This window comes from Anabrus simplex, chromosome 1 (assembly GCF_040414725.1).
Source record: "Anabrus simplex isolate iqAnaSimp1 chromosome 1, ASM4041472v1, whole genome shotgun sequence".
NCBI lineage: Eukaryota > Metazoa > Arthropoda > Insecta > Orthoptera > Tettigoniidae > Anabrus > Anabrus simplex.
In genome coordinates, this window is record NC_090265.1 from 1,612,660,603 (window position 1) to 1,612,683,393 (window position 22,791).

The window sequence follows — 22,791 nt, forward strand, 5'->3', positions numbered from 1 at the left end:
CTGCTCTCTGGGGAACTATAAAATCACTAGGTATTGCTAAGAAAAATTCACAACATACTTCCTCATTCATATCTGCAGAATTGCAAAATGATTATTTCTTAAAAATCTCACCAGTGAACAATTCTCACAGAATATCCGAAATTATTCATAGTTACATGAACACAAATGTACCTCAACATGATCTCTTTCACTTTTCATACATTTACCCAGAGGATGTAGTCAAAGTATTTAAGAGCATGAATACCAAGGCTGTTGGACCAGATGGTATCTCACAACGCCTCCTAATGAACTGTTTGGATATAATCACTCCGGTTATAGCTCACCTGTATCATTTCTGTTTACAATCAGGAGTCTTTCCAGCTGTATGGAAAATGGTCAATGTCAGACCTGTACCTAAAGTTCCTTCTCCTAAAAAATTTGATGATTTCAGACCAATCAGTATTTTGTCAATATTAGGTAAAGGATTAGAAAGGATTGTATACCAACAACTCACTTCGTATTTAAATACTCATTCTATTCTTAACACATTTCAGTCTAGTTTTCGAACAGGCCATAGCACTACGACGGCACTTCTCAAAGTCATCGATGATATCAAGTTTGCAATGGACAGAAAGGAACTAACACTTCTGGTACTATTCGATTTAAGCAAGGCATTTGATAGAGTTCATCATGACCTCCTTCTGACTAAATTACATACAATGGGCATATCTCTTTTTTTTCTTGGGGCTTTACGTCGCACCGACACAGATAGGTCTTATGGCGTCGATGGGATGGGAAAGGCCTAGGAGTTGGAAGGAAGCGGCCGTGGCCTTAATTAAGGTACAGCCCCAGCATTTGCCTGGTGTGAAAATGGGAAACCACGGAAAACCATCTTCAGGGCTGCCGGTAGTGGGATTCGAACCTACTATCTCCCGGATGCAAGCTCACAGTCGCGCGCCTCTACTCGCACGGCCAACTCGCCCGGTGGGCATATCTCTATCAGCTCTCTCTTGGTTTGAATCGTTCTTGAAAGGGAGATCTCAGCGTGTAGTATTTGACAAACAAATTTTTTCCAAGTGGTTTAGTGTACATTCTGGCGTCCCTCATGGTTCAGTGTTGGGTCCCGTTTTGTTTTCGCTGTATATAAACGATCTGCCTGCAGATTTACGCCACACGAGACATCATATGTATGCCGATGATTTACAGATCTATTACCATTTTCCTGTGAATCGTGTTGTCGAAAGTATTAGTAAAATGAATCTAGATATAGAAAGACTACATCAATATACACTAACTCATAATTTACTATTAAATGAAAACAAAACCTTAGCTATTTTTCTAGGATATCGAAGAAACTTATCAAATCTTTTCAACAGGGACATTCCTCCAGTAATTGTAAACGGTTCTGTAGTCAAGTATCAGGAATGTGTTAAGAATTTAGGTATTCTAATGGATAACACTTGGTCAAGAAAGTGTCTGGCATATTGCATCAGTTTCGACGAAACTTGCCGTATCTTCTTTTCTCGGTGAGAAAGATGTTGATCCAGACTATGGTATTTCCTATTTTAGATTACGACGCTGTAATTTACAGCGATATCTCCGAGAAATATAATAGCAAATTCCAGCGTATTCAGAATGCCTGTGTTCGATACGTCTTCAATATTCGTAGAGACTGTCACGTAACATCTTACTACAAAGCCGCAGAGTGGTTGAAACTCAGGGATAGACGATCATACTCAGCTGCTTGTTTACTTCTGAGGATTTTAAAATCTAATCTCCCTCATATTTGATCAAGTCCTTTGTTCAGATGAGTCAAGTGCATGATCGGGACAATAGGTTTACAGCTAACACTCTTCAGGTTCCACAGCATTGTACGGTAAAGTGCAGTAAGTCGTTCATTGTCACTGCCACTCAATTACACAACGATCTAGAACTGTATGAAATACAGCAAAGTAGTGTTGGAACTCAGAAAAATTATCTTAAATACCGCTATCTTTCCACTTATTAAGCCATGTAAATGAATTTTCACCAAATTAATTAAATAGTACGAAATATCATAATCCCTAGATACATTCTAGATGCTCAGTTTTACTCTTAATTCATCCTTGGCTTTAAAATTCTTAGGTTTCTGTTTCGTCTTCTCTTCCTTGTTAGTAAAGTGTATGTTTATGAAGTCTTCTATTTCTTGTTAGTATAGTGTATGTTTATGAAATGTTAAAAGTATTATTGTAATCTCCTAGATGTTTAGTTTTTAATCTTATTCTTATATCCTCAGTAGGAAAATGTATCCTACGCTTTTTATGCATTTTTTTATTAGATTTTGTATGTTTGGTGATACATTTAAGTTAAAGTGGCAGTTAGTTACAGCCAAAGGGACCTCTGGTCCTACTTGTAATTAACTTTAAATATATTTTTATTTCTATAGGTGTTATGGCGACGATAGCGTAGGATAGTGCTAGGAGTAGAAAGAAAGTGCCGTGGACTTAAAAAAGGTACAACCCCAGTATTTACCTGGTGTGAAAATGGAAAACCACTGAAAACCATCTTGAGGTCTGTCGACAGTGGAGTTCGAAACCACTATCTCTCGAATGCAAACTCACAGCTGCGCGGCCCAAACCGCACGGCCAATTAACTCGAAATATCTGACATTCCTGTTTGGACATATTCCTTTTTCTTTCTATGTTGAAGGCGATATCCTGTCATCATAACTCATACAACTCATTATATAATTTCATTTTTTGTCCTCAGAAACAAGCAGCATGATGAAATTCTTGGCTGTGGTCTTCATAACCGCGGCGGTACTCCTCATTGCCGAAGCGAGGCCGCAGGCTCAGGAGAAATATGTGCCCATGCCAGTAAGTACAAAAAATATACTTTACCTCATAAAGTCTATAATGAGACAAGGGCGTGATGTCCGCTGTATATGAATTATTAAACTAGTATAATAAAGTTTTAATGCGACAAGTAAATGGCTTACAGTCAGAAGAAGAGAACTAGTAAAAGCTCTTCATCACAGTTGATTCAAAAATACTTCCAGGCTGAAATATTCAGTTCATTTAGGACTTGATCTAATTAGAAAGAACTAGCTCTATTTAGTTATGTATTTAATCATTTTAGCATCCAGGGTTGGTTTTCCTCCTTGGCTTCAGAGAGAAATCCCACCTCTACTTCCTCAAGGGCAGTGTCCTGGAGCGTGAAGACCAAAGAGGATAGAATAGAATAGAGATGAAACTCAATGATAAATTTCGGTTCCAAGCCACTTGGCGCTAGTAGTTTTGGTCTCTTTTCCGAGATAGCGCCACAGTGTGCATTCTGGTGCAATACCTTAGTATTACTATCAACAGATAGCGCGGAGAATTAACATCCGGCGCAGTGACGCATATCCGGGTATGCTTACGGCTCCTCCCCCTTCCTTTCCCTGCCCCTCGCACCCCCCCCCCCCGCCCCCCAAACGGCGATAATAATGCAGTTCTACTACTTCCATGCCCAATGCATTGTAATTCATATATTTTTATTTCCAAGTACTTACACTACGTTGTAAATAATGATCTGATACCCCTAGTTCGTATGGCATACTATGTTACTGAGAACATAACCTCACACCTCAAAGCAGCTTTAACTTCAAATGAATGATTGACACATTAAGACAAAGCTGGTATTATAACAAATAAGAAATCCCTTCGAAAGCAAGACAGCAGAGCACACCATATGCAAGAGAATGGGGTATCACATCAATATCCAAGTACCACATGAAAATAAAAATAACAGAATTAAATGCACTGAGACAGGAAACATATAGAACTACATTAATAGAACCATTCAGCCCCTGATGTGTACTCAAACAGGAAATACAGGATTTCAGGAGGACTGGCGAAGATATATTTCAAATAAACAAGCACAAGGAACTAAAGTTTACATCACAAGCACATGAGCACTTGGAATTCAAACAACACAAATACTGTAGCATCATGGGAACTATCGATTAAAATCGATATAAGTTCGAACAAGGTTAATCGATTGGGTAAAGTCGAATTCGATGCAATCCAGCAATATTATCTCCACAATGCTTGACATTTTATGACTAAGTAATTTGTGAGAAGGGCCCACTGATTGAGGTCAGACTTGAAATACTTTAAATACTTCACTTCGAGACAAACTGCCTTTAATTATTAACACCGCTCATTTCATGCTTACTTGCGTGCCATCTACAGAACCTGTATATAACTATTTACACGTTATGAATGACCTCCAGCGTCATCTAGAAAAAGAGACTGAAACTACCTGAAGCTAGCTACAGATTGGAACCAAAAGCCCTATAATTCGATATCTCGCGTCGTTGTCATTTTATCAGCTGCTGAAGTTAGCCAATCACATCGCTTCACGAGCGAATTTCAAGTGGAGTTTGTGAGGCGCTGTTGCTAAATCTACACGTGGCTTAAGACCGGCTTGAGAGCATCAGTCGAAGAAAGTTTGCGTTGCAGTGTGAGACCACGAACATTTCCGTAAGTGGCCGATCGCCTAGCAGCTACCGATGACTAGAAATCGGTATAAGACAGTCCGGCTCCATGGCTTAATGGTTAGCGTGCTGGCCTTCGGCGTCCCGGGTTCGATTCCCAGCAGGGTCGGAAATTTAAACCATAGTTGGTTAATTCCCCTGGCACGGGGACTGGGTGTATGTGCCACCTTCATCATCATTTCATCCTCATTACGACGCGCAAGTCTCCTGCGGGCGTCATATCAAAATGTCCGCACCAGGTCTCTCCAGAGGCCACACGAAATTTCATTTCAGAATAAAACACAAACACACCGTGGGTTTCAGCAAGTGTCACCGTTGCGTTGGCCTACTTGCTGTGGTGCCAAGTGTTTTCTTCTAATGGTTTTCTGTGGTTTCTCATTTTCACTTCCATGAAAATGCCAGGACATTTCCTATTTATAGGCCACAGCCGATTCCTTCCACCTCCTTATCCAAGATCATTCTCCATCATTCATTTCATCTCCGTTTAGATCCTCAACTGAGTAAGGGCATGCGGCCGTAAAAATATGTAATGTAAATTCATCTCGGCTTTCTGTCGCACCGACACAGATAGATATTATGCAGACTATGGGACAGGAAAGGACTAGGAGTGGAAAGAAATCGGCCGTGGCCTTAATTAAGGTACAGTCCCAGCATTCGCCTGGTCTGAAAAGGGTAAACTACGGAAAAGCATCTTCAGGGCTGCCAACAGTGGGGTTCAAACCCACTATCTCCCGAATGCAAGAAAAGGGACTAGGGGGTAGACACACACTAAATATTTTAATATGACTTGTGTAAAATAAAAGATTCTAGAGCATGCCTTTCATTCACAAATAGGAAAAGTCCTCTCAGTTTTAATTACTGCGTTGATGGGGTGAAAGTACTTTTGGGGATCATTGTAAGTATCTAGGTGTTAAAATAAGGAAAGATCTTCATTGGGATAATCACATAAATGGGATTGTAAATAAAGGGTACAGATTTCTGCACATGGTTATGAGGGTGTTTAGGGGTTGTAGTAAGGATGTAAAGGAGAGTGCATATAAGTCTCTGGTAAGACCCCAACTAGAGTATGGTTCCAGTGTATGGGACCCTCACCAGGATTACCTGATTCAAGAACTGGAAAAAATCCAAAGAAAAGCAGCTCGATTTGTTCTGGGTGATTTCCGACAAAAGAGTAGCGTTACAAAAATGTTGCAATGTTTGGGCTGGGAAGAATTGAGAGAAAGAAGAAGAGCTGCTCGACTAAGTGGTATGTTCCGAGCTGTCAGCGGAGAGATGGCGTGGAATGACATTAGTAGACGAATAAGTTTGAGTGGCGTTTATAAAAGTAGGAAAGATCACAATATGAAGATAAAGTTGGAATTCAAGGGGACAAACTGGGGCAAATATTCATTTATAGGAAGGGGAGTTAGGGATTGGAATAACTTACCAAGGGAGACGTTCAATAAATTTCCAATGTCTTTGAAATCATTTAGGAAAAGGCTAGGAAAACAACAGATAGGAAATCTGCCACCTGGGCGACTGCCCTAAATGCAGATCAGTATTGATTGATTGATATTGATTGATTAAATAGGCAGACTTTCACACAAATACCTTCAATAGATTTTGAAATATAAAGAAGATCATGTGTAAAATGAAAGTCACGCAAAACTGAGCCAGTATATGATAGAACGGAACATAGCAAGCGATATACACTACATAAAAATTCACAGACGTACTCTGAAGTAGTGCGGATAATTGGTTTTAAACCTTCGAGGTTACTGGTAAGTATACCTATTTACCACTTGACGTTAAAGTTTAAATTATTCGAATAAACACATTTGTGTTGAGCATTCTAGTAGATTATAGCTATTATTAACATTATCTGGTAAGAATTGCCACATTTTGAATAATGCTGCTTCACCACCATAGAGATCACGTGCTGAAAGGAAGCGGTAAAAATATTTACCACTCCATGCTGATGAAAGATTCCTCGTGCAACAGCAGAAGGTTAGTTGTTTTCTGAACAATATTATCAAGCAGTATGTAATTCAAGTAACAGTGTACTAGAACACTGAGTAAAATACGTATAGACTTAAACACCAAGTAGGCATTAAATGTCAGTAAAAACATTTCTACTTAGCATACCACCCACTAACAGTCAAATTTAAACATTGTTTCATTCTTTAAACGTGATCCTTTTATCTCTCGTAGAATGCGGATGTTTCATGCTTCAGTATTTATCAATGTATCCCGTAGTATTGGCCTATAAATGGTTAAAGAGGAAAATATTGTTCTGTTAAGTAAAACAAATTAAAGGTGTAATCTTTGACCCCAAATTGTTTATACCTCTTTAACAAATTACGGAATGTTCTGGATGTCCGATGCAGAATTATATCTGTCATAATACCTAGTATAAAATGCACAACCATACTCTGCAAAGAAGAAGAAGAAGAAGAAGAAGAAGAAGAAGAAGAAGAAGAAGAAGAAGAAACACGACGTTAACACTCCTCGCTAAAAATATACTGCTGTAGTTGCATCATAAAAGTTCAAAAATCAACGTTGCATTTGTCTGAATCACCCGGATGGTTATCAGAGTAGTAAGCGCTGAATATGATTGATCGTACCACAGGTAGCTTGTATAAACTAAGACTGATACCAGTTTTCCAGCTCCGACTGCATCTCCACCGGTTCCACTAGTTGTTTTCTTCGCCTGCACGTGCGGAATTTTTAACTTAAGGAGGTTAAGAAATCCTTGATTCCCTGACACTAATCAGCTACGATTAGTTATAGCTGCCAACAACATTTCAGCCTAGATGTATATTTCCTTCAGGCATTACATTTTTTGCAAATGGCTTTACGTCGCACCGACACGGATAGGTCTTATGGCGACTATGGGATAGGAAAGGCCTAGGAGTTGGAAGGAAGCGGCCATAAAGTACAGCCCCAGCACTTGCCTAGTGTGACAATGGGAAACCACGGAAAACCATCTTCAGGGCTGCCGACAGTGGGACTCGAACCCATTATCTCCCGGATGCAAGCTCACAGTCGCGGGCCCCTAACCGCACGGCCAACTCGCCCGGTCAGGCATTACAGAACGTTATTTTAGATACCTTCCATATTAAGTACTAAACTATGATACGGTACTTCTAGATAAAATAAATGTGTCTGAGAATTTTTCCCAATAAATCAAATTAAATACGCAGCCGCTATTACCATAAGTGAAACATATTTATTTCAACCATACCATCCACGCCATACTTTCTCGTCGTTGTTTTAACTCTTCACAACCTTCACACCATTGGATGCCCTCGTCCTCCTGGTGTTCAATTCTTATCATCTGGACCTCTGCTTCGTCAAGATTCTCATCTTCTTCGTCCAGTGGATCTTGGTCCTCCCCTTCTTCTTCTTCTTCTTCTTCTTCGTCTTATTATTCTTCTTCTTCTTAATTCTGGTCCGGCTGTACCATCCACGTGTCGATCGTTACTGTTGTCCATGGATAAGTTTGAGGGTTGATAGCCTCCGAAACGTCGGATATCTCCTCGCTTAGCAGTCGCGCTTTGTCTTAGGATGAATTTCCTCGTTAGCCTCATATTCAGGGGCAGGAGGATTTAATCTATTTTGATTGGCTTTTTGGTTTTGTAACGCGAGGCTCTCGGCTCCTTGGCATTCCGCCGTTTGAGTCAGCCGCCGTATTGGTTGTTCCCATATGTCTTTCCCTGGTCTCGATACATTTAAGTCTCTAACGTATTGCTGCGACTCTCTCTTTCTATCTTTGAAATCTCGTCGGTAGTATTCTTTCTGCTTACTGAAATTCTGATCATTCTGGTGTGGCCACCTAGAATAGGCACTACGATCTCTATTATACCCCTTTTGCCTGTACTGCTGTCCGCGATATAGTTCTCCCCAAGAACGAGAATTCCATTGGGTGTCCCTTACATTTCGGTTACCAGCATATGTCTCAATGGTATTCGTGCCTTGATCTTTGACTACTATAAAAACATATGACATACCGAGGATTTCCTTACTAATTGATATGCTTATCTCGAAATGTTACAATACACATCAAGCTTGCACGTTGGCATTACCGTGTTTCGGCCATTTTTAGTGGGCGGAGTTATTACTATATATTTTCCTTCCTTGTCATTTTTCATAGCTCGTTCTCTTTTCTGGGGATTTCTCCAGCTATGACGGATTCGTGTTTGCACCACTAAGTCGGAGGTTTTGTGCAATCTCATGCAACTTGACGCTGGCATGGACAAAGGTGCTTGACAAAAGTTTCCACTACATAAACCAATTTATAATTAATTATGTGTATGACCGATACGGTCACAATATTACATCTATGAACACGTTAATATATAATCCAGATAGTTTTTTGTCGTGGGAGTTACCTTCTATGGGGTGGAGTAGGACGTACTGGCAGCAACTCAACGCCGAGTGTTGGGCGGCGGAAAATAACCCGACTCTATAAAGCAACCAACGGCTTCGGGTGGAGGCGCTCCTTTAGTTGGGCGCTGGTCCGCCAGTGGAGGAAAAGGCGCTGAAACCCTTCAGACAGCGTCTGTTCTCCAGGAGTGGCCTCATTTAAACCTGGTAGTTAGATATAAAATACCTTTGGGTGTGGCGAGTCTATCGTAATAATACTCTATGAATAAATCAGAACCAGGGGTCGGACATAAATCCTGATCATCGCTCCCTGGTTACAGACATGCATATTTATTAAGTCATTTTTCGTCTATGTTTGCTATTTTTACTTTAAGGTCATTTTTTTTCTATTTTTCCTCATTACTTCGTCATTTCCAGATATTCTTCTTCTACCTCGTTTCGGCCGGCTGTAGACTACGTTATTTCAACCGTTTGCAACCTTGAACTTTAATTATTTCCCACTATTCCCGTATTCGTTTTCTGTGAGCTTCTTTTCTTTCATCAGTGCATTTCTTGCCTGTTTTCAACTTCGTTTTTTTTTTTTTTTTTTTTTTTTTTTCCGAACCGCTGGTTTGCTCGAACTTTCTTCTGGAGAGTAACACGTTCCTAGGTGCCTTATTACGTGGTCCCTATTCCTTGAAGGTCTTTTTTAACTTCCGTGAACCAGGGTCCCTTGGTTTTCTTGTTTACAAAATAGGAAAAGATCTGTTTGGTCAATCTCTGCGAGCTCATACGTGTTCTGTGGTCATAAAAATTACCGTCTCAAACGAACTGCACAACGAATGGTGTGTCCGTTTCAGCAATTCGTAGTTTCGTTCTTAAGCCATTTTTCTATATTATACGTTATTATTTAGTCATTTTGGGGAATTTACACATAATAATCAACATATTTGAATATCGTTGGAGATATCGATAAACGAGACTACTCGATATCAAAAGGCTCACTCGTACCCACTCCGAAAACTGCGAAATAAAGTAACCCTCCACAACATGTATCCTTATTTTTGTAAGTCTACATCCCTAGAGAGCGACGAGACATATTGCTTCTAATCTGGACAGGCTTGAAATAAAAAGGGAGATATTTTGCACCTTAATAGGTACGAACTGTGAAACTTGGACCCTTTAACGACGTGACTTGAAAGAGCTTGAGCGCTTTCACCAACAAAATCTTCGATCCATCCTTTAAGATCAACTAACATTGCCAAGAGCATAGAATCGTCCATCATTGATCATCACCTTTGATGGACTGGCCATGCCTGTCGGATGAGTGATACCAGCTTTCCACGCCAAATCCTGTATGGTGAACTTTTTTCCGACAACAGACCTAGTGGAGCCCCCATGTGGCGCTACAAGGACCAGTTTAAGCACACTATGAAGATGACAGGTCTCAATCCACAAACCTGGGACACGTTTGCTTAAGACCGTTCAGTTTGGCGCCGGACCATCCCTGCTGCTGTCAATCTGTTTGAAGGAGAACGACTCAGATGTGAAGAGGCCAGGAGAGAAGCACGAAAACTCTGTCTAACACAACCACGCCCTCCTCCAACAATTCTGTGCAATCGGTGTGGACGCTTATTCCATGCTAGAATTGGTCTGTTCAACCATCGAAAGCACACCCACAGACAGAAGTGAATTTATTGGAGGAAATTAATTACTCGGAAACGAGGTAAGCCAACGACGACGAGGTACGAATACACATTTCAGTCAGGTTGTTGACATGCCCGAGTATCAACGTACACACACGTGTCTCTTAGTTTCGTTACACACTGTGCGAGTTTTATTTATTCGAGTGTTAGAATGCCAATGATAAACATAATATCTAAAGCTGTCCACTGAAAGAAACTTGTTTCACAGTTCGGCGAGTAAACTTTTCTACGTAGTCAGCTATCTTTATGAGAAATATGTGAAGTGAAAAGGGTAGCAGATAAAATATTCGCCTTTCGGGAGCACGTGGGTAGCGACAAGCACGTGGTATCCAGGATATCAGTGGACGGCAGGGATTGCATAATATCCTAATAATGATGACATATACAGTAGACGTGACATGGGCTTTTAGGGATGATTCACACTATGTGTACGATCACGGTTTGTTCACGCCACGGTCACAGTCCGACTACAAACAGTAGGTATTCACATTAGGACGAGCAGTCTAAGGGTAAGCTCCGGTCTTGACCAATCAGTTGAGATCAGGCCATTGTTGCTGTACAATATCAGGCGAGTTCTCTACGAGAGACTTGGCAATGATTGCGATTGCGCTGGATGATGATGAAGCAGAAGAAAGAAAAAAATGTGAACAAAAAATGTAAAAGGAGGACATGTTGGATACATCCAAGTAGGAAAAATGAAGGGGAATATTATACTCTCTTTCCTCATTTGATGGACGATGAAAGTAAATGTTTACAGTACTTTAGAATGAACATCGATACCTGCGAGATGATCCTGTAAAAAATTGCTCCTGAACTTCAGAAAAAGAACTCAACAATTAGAGAAGCCATAACTCCAAGGCAGAAGCTGGGGTGGGGACTGAAAAGCGCAGGCACTACTGTACGCTCGCATATGTGTTGCTTGCACGTGGTGTATTCACACTGCCGGTCCGCTCACGGAACGGTACGATCACGCTCCGGTCAAATATTCTTTGGGAAGATCGTTGCTTGTTCGTGCTCGTACCGTGACCGTACTGTGATCGCTAGTGTGTACAGTTCCCATCAAATCAGTTTTCAATAATATCTGACTGGACCGCGACCGTGGCGTGAGCGTACCCATAGTATGAATCATCCCTTAGGCTTAGGCCGCGTCAAGGAAGCAAGGTGAAATTCTTTACATTTCGCAGAGAATTTAGCTCCGCGTCTTCAGAAAAAAGAAATATCGACTGTTCACGAGGAAGACTTCTACAATAATGAAGGTTTGAATTTAGACGTTAGTAACAGAAGTGTAAGTGGTACGTTCATTCGTCACCAGATGGCTCACCGTACGCGGTACAGCGCTAGCATTCGAAGCGGAAGGTGACGGCACCATTAGAATAGGTCTGAGAGGGGGTTGTAACTCGTGTTCAGACATATAAAAATATGCCTCTGACACAAGCCTGGAATGAAACATCTGGTGATGAGGAACGCACGAATTTGGAAAACACCGAAACAAAATAACGATAGTGAAAGGACAGGGAAATCCTTAATGGCTGGCAACCACGTATTGCTTAATTGACAGCCAGTGTCCCTGTTGAAATATACTGTAGATGCTCAGTTATTTTGCTTGTAAGAACCGCATTTTCAAAAAGGACTGAAATATGATTTTCTCGGATGTTTCTGTATCTATTATTATTACTATTATTATTATTATTATTATTATTATTATTATTATTATTATTGTTATTATTATTATTATTATTACGGGACACTAACCGAGATTACTTCATTCAAGAAATGGAAAAAGTCCAAAGAAAAGCAGCTTGATTTGTTCTGGGCGATTTCCGACAAAAGAGTAGCGTTACAAAAATGTTGCAAAGTTTGGGCAGGGAAGACCTGAGAGAAAGGAGACGAGCTGCTCGATTGGTATGTTCTCCGAGCTGTCAGTGGAGAGATGATGTGGTATGACATTAGTAGACGAATAAGTTTGATTGGTGTCTTTCAAAGTAGAAAAGATCACAATATGAAGATAATGTTAGAACTCAAGGGGACAAATTGGGGCAAATAGTATATTCGTTTATAAGAAGGGGAGTTAGGTATTGGAATAATTTACCAAGGGAGATGTTCAATAAATTTTCAATTTCTTTGCAATCATTTAAGAAAAGGCTAGGAAAACAACAGATAGGGAATCTGCCACCTGGGCGACTGCCGTTAATGCAGATCGGTAGTGACTGATTATTATTATTATTATTATTATTATTATTATTATTATTATTATTATTATTATTTTGGTGGCCCATTAATAATTGTATTCACTGCATTAGGAGTTAAAGCTAAGATGGGTAGTACCCATACTTTCTATTTTTTATAAATATATACTTTCCTTCATATTTTTTGGATAATTTCTCGCTCATTTTAAGTCATTTTTTAGGATTTTTAAGTCCATTTATATGTCATATGTCGAAATTTATTACGTCATCACAATCCGGTCCCTAATCAGAACTAAGATCTAAGAAGTACCCTCTCCCCCTTAAGCGATATGCATCTCTTGTGTCTCCAGCGAGATGCGAGAATTGGATGGAGGTCAATGATCCACAACCCGACCCGGGAGCTCCTTGGATCAGGGCGATGGACGAATTTTGCTTAGCATAATTTCAAAACTTATCCCTTGGTTCTGGTGTTATATCAAAAACCTGCAGAATTTCTTAACCCAGTCCTATTAATAGTAGTATGAAAATCTTACTTCTTTCTTAATGTGTTTGCCGCCCAGACTTGGTTTTTCCCTCCGACTCAGAGAGGTATCCCACCTCTACCGCCTTATGGACAGTGCCGTGGAACGTCGGTGATACAACTGGGGAAGAAGACCATTACCTCGCCCAGGCAGCCTCACCTGCTATGCTGAACAGGGGCTTTGAGGGGAATGTCAAGATTGGAAGGGATAGACAAGGAAGAGAGAAGAAAGCGTCCATGGCCTTAAGTTAGGTACCATCCCGGCATTTGCCTGGAGGAGATGTGGGAAACCACGGAAAACCACTTCTACGATGGCTGAGGTGGAAATCGAACCCTCCCCTCTGCTCAGTTGACCTCCTGAGGCTGAGTGGACCCCGTTCCAGCCCTCGTACCACTTTTCAAATTTGGTGGCAGAGCCAGAAATCGAGTTGACAGCTAATCACATTAACCACTACACCACAGACGCGGAAGTAGTATGGAAGTATGGATGAAAATTCTTCTTTCCTTTTTTGGATCCACCAAATTGTTTGTGGATGTTGTTCAAAGCAACAATCATGCCAGCCTGAAAGTGTCTGTCGTGTCTACTGCGGAAAGATATGTTACCCTTTTTTTACTTTTTACATGGATATGTTTTTTGGCTGGGGTTGTATCTTGAATGAGCGTCATCGATTTGATACCGAGCCCGCCTGTTAGCCATGATCATTTAGGTGCCAAGTCTATGTGGTCTGACAGCGTGGTGAGCTGATTTGAGTCCCGTTGGTCGAAATTTTCACCATCAAAATGTTGGCCGGCAGGGTACGAGAGGTGGTGGTATACAATTTATAATCACTAGGTTGCGTGCCAAAAGCGTAGATTCAATTCTAGTGTCCATAAGGAGTGAGGGCCGATAACGCTGTTGATGGTGATTCGTCCATCAGATGGAGACGTTAAGCTTTGAGTAGACCTCATTGTGCTATTCTACAGGAGTGCACTATGTGTCGGTGCTGGGTTTCACCCTCTCCCTTCCTGCTGTCATACATCACGTCATTCATTTCATCTCATTAACTCCTCTGATGAGGTTGACCTCAGGAAGGGGATTCAGTCGTAAACACTCGCTACGAAGGTTCATATGACTTCATACCCGACCCCTCCCCTACTGGTAGAATGAAACCCACTGTATCCACTGCCTCTCGTAAAAGGTTACTAAAAGGGTCCCCAAGGGTTCTCAACTTGGAAGCGTGGGTTGGCAATCACGGAGCACTTTAGCTGAGTCCTAGCATTGCTTCGACTTATTTGTGGCAGGATCATCACTTTCATCTATTCTATTGGACCTCCCTTAGTCAGCTCTTCTTTTCCGATAAGCGCGACAAGGAATATTTTGAGATATCTTAATGAATCATATGATTCTCGTTAAGAAATTAGTTATTTTGTTTTCGCAAATTATAGCGAATTGAAGCGACAAGGCCAATTTAAAGCTAAATTAGTTATTTTTAGCTAAGAGCGAAAATGCAGCGAAATTGATGGAAAATAAGGATCTTGAAATTGTATTCCAATACTGTATCACGTGTGTGAAGGAAAACAAAAGACAGAATAGGATTTCTCATTTCGACACAAGTATTTCTTCGTGTTAATATTCTATAGAATTCCTTAATAGCATGGCCATATAAGGTGAAAGGTACGGCCATCTAGGGTGAAAGGGTAATTTGCTATGTAATCTTGATTAGGGCTATATTATAGTTCTAATCAAGATTACGTTAAGGAATAATGAATGATTATCAATATCGTTTCTCTTTATTTATCTATCTTTCACATAAATAATTCACAAATCTCACGAATTAAACTTCTTATGAATAATTTTAGGAAATGATGAACGCGAAGTTAAAGCATTTTTTTTTTCCATTGGCTTTACGTCGCATCAACACAGATAGGTCTTATAGCGACGATGGGATAGGAAAGGCCTAGGAGTTCGAAGGAAGCGGCCGTGGCCGTAATTAAGGTACAGTCCCAGCATTTGCCTGGTGATAACAAGCAGTGACCAGCTCCATGGCTGAGTTGCCAGTGTATTGGCATTTTGGCTTCAAGAACCCGGGTTCGATTCCCGGCTGGGTCTTATTATTTTAATCGCAAACGGTTAACTTCCTTGGCTCGGGAAATGGATGTTTTTGATATCCCAGACATTCGCAAAAGTTGCACACCATATACAGCGCAATCCTCCACCACAATGGTAAGCAGCTTCCCATACACGGCAGATGTCACTTACAGTCATTAGAATTTCTTCTGTACAAGGTTTACGATCTCTGGCTCAGAAACCCAGTAGTTTTCTACTCAGTAAATTATTTTCCTAGGAAAAGTATACTCCTTGATTCTTTCTTGTTTTTATGGCGATTGCTTGCGTCCCCTTTGGGCCTGCACTCTTGGAGGGGGCCAATCTCACCACCCTGTTGCTACAGCCCTGCGATCAGGTGCCCTTAATGGTTTTCCAGGAAAATTGTATTGAAAGTTTAAACCTTGCCTTAGTGTGAATCCATGGTATACAGTGATTTGTGATAGTTATCACAAAAACTTAATATTTTCACTCCCGTATCCGACTTAAGGCGTTTAGTGAGAAATATTTCAAACTTTAAAGTGCAATGTGCGCTTAGTGTCTTAGGTGCAACAATAATTCTTATCTGGAGTTGGTACGCGTGGGTGTTGATAGGGTGGAAGGAGTGCCTTTGGTTGTAGGGCTGTTTTGCCGTCTGTTATGTAAATAAACAAAAGGGCATCACTGGTATATGTGTTTGATGATGATGATGCTTGTTGTTTTAAGGGGCCTAACATCGAAGGTCATCGGCCCCATCTGTGTTTGATAGACTGTGTGCAACCCTAATTGCGCTTCTTCTGTTTCAGTACAACTTTGACTGGAAAGTGGAGGACGCCAAAAGCAGCAACTACTATGGACAGAAAGAAGCCGGTAATGACTATGGCCGCGTAGATGGCAATTACTACGTGTGGTTACCTGACGGCCGACTAATGAGCATCACGTACTACGTGGACGGTGACAGTGGTTTTGTGCCCCAGATCTCATACACTGCGAAAGCAAACCCCTTAGGTTGAGATACCTGCTGCCTATCTGCCAATCAGCAACTGTGAATGGTGCTAATTTCAGTCTTCGTGGCCATCAGCAAGATCCAATTTATAATATCTGGAGAAAAACATTGTACAAATATCTAATAAAAATACCTTTTATGTTTATAGATTGCTATTAGATTAGTCTGTCCCTCTACTATCCTTTTTGCTTTCCATATAACCTCTAACCAAACCGAACATCATCTCATAACAGCCCCAAAGGGCCATGGCCTACCAAGCGACCGCTGCTGAGTCCGAAGGCCTGCAGATTACGAGGTGTCGTGTGGTCAGCACGACTAATCCTCTCGGCCGTTATTCTTGGCTTTCTAGATCGGGATTACCATCTCACCGTCAGATAGCTCTTCAATTGTAGTCACGTCGGCTTAGTGGACCTCGAACCAGCCCTCAAATCCTGGTAAAAATCCCTTGACACTTGTTGTTTTAAGGGGCCTAACATCGAAGGTCATCGGCCCGTAAAAATCCCTGACCTGGCCGAAAATCCCCCCGGGGCCTCAAAGGTAAGTGATAGACACGCTACCCCTACACCGTGGAGCCAGCTCGTACAACCTCTAGCCTAATATATTTAGGTATTTTGATGACATACAACTAGATTCTTTATAAAAATTGAAGTTTATGGTGAGCATTGCATTTCATCAGCCACATAGAAGGAATGTAACCTACTCGATGGTTATTCTTGACAAAGTTAACAGTTGCACAGGTTATATAATACATGCTCCTCTTTGAATTATCAGCTCCATCGCTTCAGCATGGGCAATTAAAGTATGAGGTGACCTCTAACCAATCCAAACCCTATGGCATAACAGCAGGGAAGGGCCATGGACTACCAAGCGACCGTTGCTCAGCCCGAAGTCTGCAGTGTCGTGTGGTCGGCACGACGAATCCTCTCGGCCGCTGTTCTTGCTATCTCACCGTCAGATAGCTCCTCAATTGTTCTCACGTTGGCTGAGTGGTCCTCGAACCAGCCTCCAAATCCAGGTAAAATCCCTGATCTGGCCGAGAAACGAACTTGGTCCTCATGGTAAGTGGCAGGCTCGTTACCTAACAACCACGTGACCGACATAAATTAATGCGGGAGAGTAATAACGTAACAATACCTAAAACTGCGTAAATTTAGGCAATTCTTACTTCAGAATAACGGGTTGCCCGTCCACCCCTTATTATTTCGTTTTATGAAACCCAGCCAACATCTAATGTCTCACTGAGGTCGACATTGCTCTGCATCCTGCCTGTGTGAGTGACGTAAATGAGCCATGGAATTTGTAACGAAAGACGACTATGAACAATTTCTCTACCCGATCCTACAGACCATTGTACAAATATACTTTTATTTCTAGTGGTTTAACGTTGCACTAACACATTGAAGGTTTTCGGCGACGCAAAGATGGAAAAGTGCTCACTTTGGAGAGATCTACAACCTCGGTCCTATGACTTTTTGTCGTATCTCGATTCCGTGTACGTTAGACAGAGCTGCATTTCTCGTTTATAATCAAATCTCTCCAGCTCGAATGTGAGTGGCATTAGGAAAAGGGACCTGTCTTTATAATGAAAACTCCCGATCTCGATTATGAAGGGCAATAGGCAAGTGAGCCTGTCGTTTTAGTAGAAATTTCCGAACTCGATTGTGTAGGGCAGAAAGAAAGCGGCCGTGGCTTTAATTAAGGCACAGCCACAGCATGTGCATGGTGTGAAAGTGGGAAACCACGGAAAACTATCTCCAAGACTGCTGACGATGGGATTCGAGCTCACCATCTCCAGAATGCAATACAAACATGTGATTTATTTATCCTTGAATTAACAAATGTACCCGTTATACCTTATAATTAATAGGTAATCTGTAATGTTATAAAGTTACCGTAAATGAATGCCGTAAACCATGACTGAAAACTATGGCACGAATATTAACTTTCGAGGTGAAAGGGTCGTAGTTTAATTTCTCTACTTCTAGCGTATGTTGTTTTTGTGATTGCGTCGGTGATGTGCCGGTCGCCCGCGGTGTTAGTATCTCCAGCGTGGTGGTTCGAATCAAACCCTATGCAACTTTCTTTTTTGAATGACAGCTTGTAACGGAGACACAATGTTTAATCACAGCTACCAGGTCACATGCCAGCACTTATTCATTCACTCACGATGTATTCTAGAGACCAATACGTTGATATGTTGTTAATGTATGGGGAAACAAGGTAGAATGTATTCAAGTCACAACGCATTTATCACGAGCAGTTTCTTGATAGAAGACTACCGACTACCAGTAAGTTCCCAAACCTTGAATTGCGGTTAACTGGGACATTTGTAAGGGTACCTCATGTTAGATACGTTCCAGTAATGCCCGTTTCGTTTAGGCGCTGTGCGGAATAATCCTCATATTAGTAAACGGACACTTGCACGACAGATCGACGTCAGATAGTGGTGGCGGTGATTATTGTTTTAAGAGGAGGTACAACTAGGCAACCATCCTCTATATAACACTAATCAGAGAGAAAGACGGAAGGGATCCGACACTTCAAAAATGAAGATGTCGGTCAAAGAAAGACAAGGGCCACGAAGGGCGTGAAAATGAAAGACTCCCTAGCCCTCGCAAACCTAATAGCGTCGGGGTCGGAAAAGAACAAGAGTTGACCAAGGGAGGTCGGATAGGATAGATGAAAGTGAGGAGCCTGGCATAAGTAAGTGGAAGCAATGCCAGGACTCAGCTGAAGGCCCCGTGGTCGCCAACCTACGCTCCAAAGTTCAGAGCCCCTGGGGCCCTTTTAGTCGCCTCTTACGACAGGCAGGGGAAACCGTGGGTGTTATTCTACCGCCCCCACCCACAGGGGGTTCGACGTCAGATATTGCAAAGGCATATCAATACATTTGACTCGTACCATCTGCAGTTACACCAGCAGTTTGCACGAACGTGATTTCTAATAAAACGAGTAACATTTTGGGTGTAGTGGTTATTGTGATTAGCTGCCACCCCCGGAGGCCCAGGTTCGATTCCTGGCTCTGCCACGAAATTTGAAAAGTGGTACGAGGGCTGGAACGGGGTCCACTCAGCCTCGGGAGGTCAACTAAGTAGAGGTGGGTTCGATTCCCACCGCTGCCATCCTGGAAGTGGTTTTCCGTAGTTTCCCACTTCTCCTCCAGGCAAATGCCGGGATGGTACCTAACTTAAGGCCACGCCCGCTTCCTTCCCTCTTCCTTGTCTATCCCTTCCAATCTTCCCATTCCCCCCGCAAGGCCCCTGTTCAGCATAGCAGGTGAGGTCGCCTGGGCGAGGTACTGGTCATCCTCCCCGGTTGTATCCCCGACCCAGAGTCTGAAGCTCCAGGACACTGCCCTTGAGGCGGTAGAGGTGGGATCCCTCGCTGATTCCGAGGGAAAAGCCAACTCTGGAGGGTAAGCTGATTAAGAAAGAAAGAAAGAACATTTTGTCAATAAGTATTACGCAGTGTGACCAATGATGCTGTCTTTCTGTCAAGAGTTCTGTTTTAAGATGAATCATGATTTCACGACAATGGCACTGTGAATCGATGCAATATGCACTATTGGTGCGCGGAGAATCCCTATTGGGTAAGTCAAGTGCAATGGGGAGTAAATGTCTGCTGTAGGATATTGGGCGACTACCTAATCGGACGCCGTCACCGCGGTGTAGGGCTACCCTGCCTGCCTCTTATCCAGAAGCCCCGAGTTCGATTCCCGGCCAGGTCAGGGATATTTACCCGGATCTGAGGGCTGTTTCGAGGTTAACTCTGCCTATGTGATTACAATTGAGGAGCTATCTGAAGGTGAGATAGCGACCCCGGTCTAGAAAGCCAAGATTAACGGCCGAGAGGATTCGTCGTGGTGACCACACGACACTTCGTAATTTGCAGGCCTTCGGGCAGAGCAGCGGTCGCTTGGTAGTCCATGGCCTTTCGGAGCTCTTGCACCATGGAGGAAAGTATTAGGACAATATTTATTCGACAGCCATCTAGCGGGAACACGCTACCTTCATTTCAAAATGAACTTCCGCAGTTGCTGGAGAACGTACCACAGCTCGGTCGATTACGAACGTGGTTTCAATAGGATGAGTCCCCACTTCACGGATCAGTAGTCGTCCGGAAATGTCTTAATGCTTCATATCCTAATAAATAGATAGGAAAGAGAATGCCCGTTCCCTGGTCCGCCAGATCACCCGATCTAACACCACTTGACTTCTTCCTGCGAGGCCATTTTAAGATATAATGTATGAAGAGGAGCCTGAATAACCCGGTCTCCTTTGGCAACTGATCATCGAGTCACGCCAAGGTGTTATATCTTACATCTGGCAACGAGCAAGAATGCTTTCACAACGCCGTGTTGAAATTCGTATAAACCAAGGTGGTCAATTCTTCAAGCGCTGGATACCCTACTTTCTACCTACAGACCATCACGTCGTAGTCCAACTTGGTTACATGACATCCGAGAAAAACGGTCCTTTTCAGGAACAAATAAAAATTCACTCGTAAGAACAAGTATGTATGTGGCCAGCGAAAAACAAATGGACGAGTGGACCAGCAAGTTACGAGTTACATCGAGCAGTCCCGAAATTAGCCGAAGCACTCTTGCCTACCATCAGTCACAATCAGTTTGGGGAATTTTCATTATAATGGCAAACACTCATTCTCCACCTGCATTTTAACACCCTCAGAAAGACTGTCTTAGTGTCTTAGTGGTTTTCCCAACTGAAATGAACATAAGTCAGTAGGAATGGCGCGATTAAAAGCAATTCTTTCATATGAAATACTCGATCAGATGAAAAACCACACATTTTCTCACTTTTAACGAACAGTACTACGCTGCTGATCTAACAGTCCATAACAGTAGTCTACCTAACACGTTCTTGAAGCAATCAATCCTATGCAAGCAACGTCTTCAAAATCAGGGGAAACTGGATCAGCTTAAAGTAACTGCACCTCATATTCTCTCTTTCATTCCTCACTTGTATATGCTGGATTTAGAATGTTACACTAGTAGTATTTCTTGTATTATTTTCTTTCCATGGAATTGTTTGTTGTACTCTTTTTGTTGTTGTTGTTGTTGTTCTTATTGTCATAGTGTAAAATTTTGAAATACTTAAGGTACGTGTGAATTTGTTTATAAGGCTGTTGTAATGTTAAGCTAGTAGTAAGTTCAACGTGTATTATTGTAAGCCGTAGTGTTAAGCACAGGAAATTTGTATATGATGATGCTGGATTTAGAATGTTGTAGTATTTTTGTCGTTTTTTTTTTCCATGGAATTGCTTGTTGTACTCTTGTTGTTGTAGTCGTTGTCGTTGTTGTTGTTGTTGTTGGGTAATTATGTTTTAACTTTACTTTACAGTATTATCACATTACTCTAAGTGATCATTGACACCGGGATACATCCCAACTGTGATGGATTTGTTAACAATAATAATTATTGTTTTGGTAAATTATTTGATCTGCAGCCGCGTTGCCTCGAAAGGAAAGTCGCGTTGCTAATCAAGCGATGTCACTATTTTACAAACGTAAACGTCAAGTAGTGCCGGCCCTGTGGTGTAGTGGTATAGTGGTAGTGTGTCTGCCTCTTACCCGGAGGCTCCGGGTCCGATTCCCGGCCAGGTCATGGTTTTTTACCTGGACTTGAGGGCTGGTTCGAGGTCCACTCAGCCTTCGTGATTATAATCGAGAAGCTATCTGACGGTGAGATAGCGGCCCCGGTCTAGAAAGCCAAGAATAACGGCCGAGAGTATTCGTCGTGCTGACCACACGACACCTCGTAATCTGCAGGCCTTCGGGCTGAGCAGCGGTCAAGTAACAAGTAACAATAAATTTGAACATGTTGCTTTTCGAAGCAGTGAACCCCCAGACGTCTTATCCACGCACCTAGGACAAAACGTTGGTTTTTATTGAACAAACTCCTGAAAGCCTTACATCGAATGTTTGTATGTTCTGTTGGTGTGAGAAATCTGGAACTTTGACTTTCCATTAACCCAGGCATGAGTAAGTGAAAGCTGTGCCAGATTCGACTATGGACCACGCTCCCAAGTCCAAAGACAGTGCGAATCTATCCCTTTCAGTTGCCTTTTACAATGGGCAGAGATAAAGCAAGTGCATTCTACGCTCCCAAGAACAGGACGTGGTGGTGGGGGACGGGTTGAAGAAGGGCTTCTGCTCGTCACGAGGGCAACTTGTTGGCTGTAAACTCGGGACAAGAATTTGTTTTTGAACAACAGCTGGGACGGTAAATTCAGCCAGTCCATAGATATGTCACCATATAACATTCTCTTTTCTATGAAAACGTCAGGTTCTTGTAATCTCTTTCGTTACGTATATTTGTTTATTTTTCTGTGCAATTTGATCTCTCCAGCATTTTAAATTGAAGACGCATCTGTGTAGATTTTTTTTTTTTGCTAGTTGTTTTACGTCGCACCGACACAGATAGGTCTTACGGCGACGATGGGACAGGAAAGG

General features: G+C 42.0%; 1 protein-coding gene across 3 annotated transcripts in view; it reads left to right on the plus strand.

Moving 5' to 3' along the window:
* The window catches only part of LOC136881155 (pro-resilin), a 111,380-nt gene extending 94,936 nt beyond the window's left edge, over positions 1 to 16,444 (plus strand). For all 3 annotated transcript variants that reach the window (XM_067153828.2, XM_067153821.2, XM_067153836.2), the window contains 2 exons: positions 2,728 to 2,834; positions 16,120 to 16,444. In XM_067153828.2, the coding sequence (XP_067009929.2) occupies positions 2,739 to 2,834; positions 16,120 to 16,326 (303 nt within the window). In that variant the 5' untranslated portion in view covers positions 2,728 to 2,738 and the 3' untranslated portion in view covers positions 16,327 to 16,444. The remainder of the gene's footprint in view (positions 1 to 2,727; positions 2,835 to 16,119) is intronic.
* Positions 16,445 to 22,791: the final 6,347 nt, after the last annotated feature.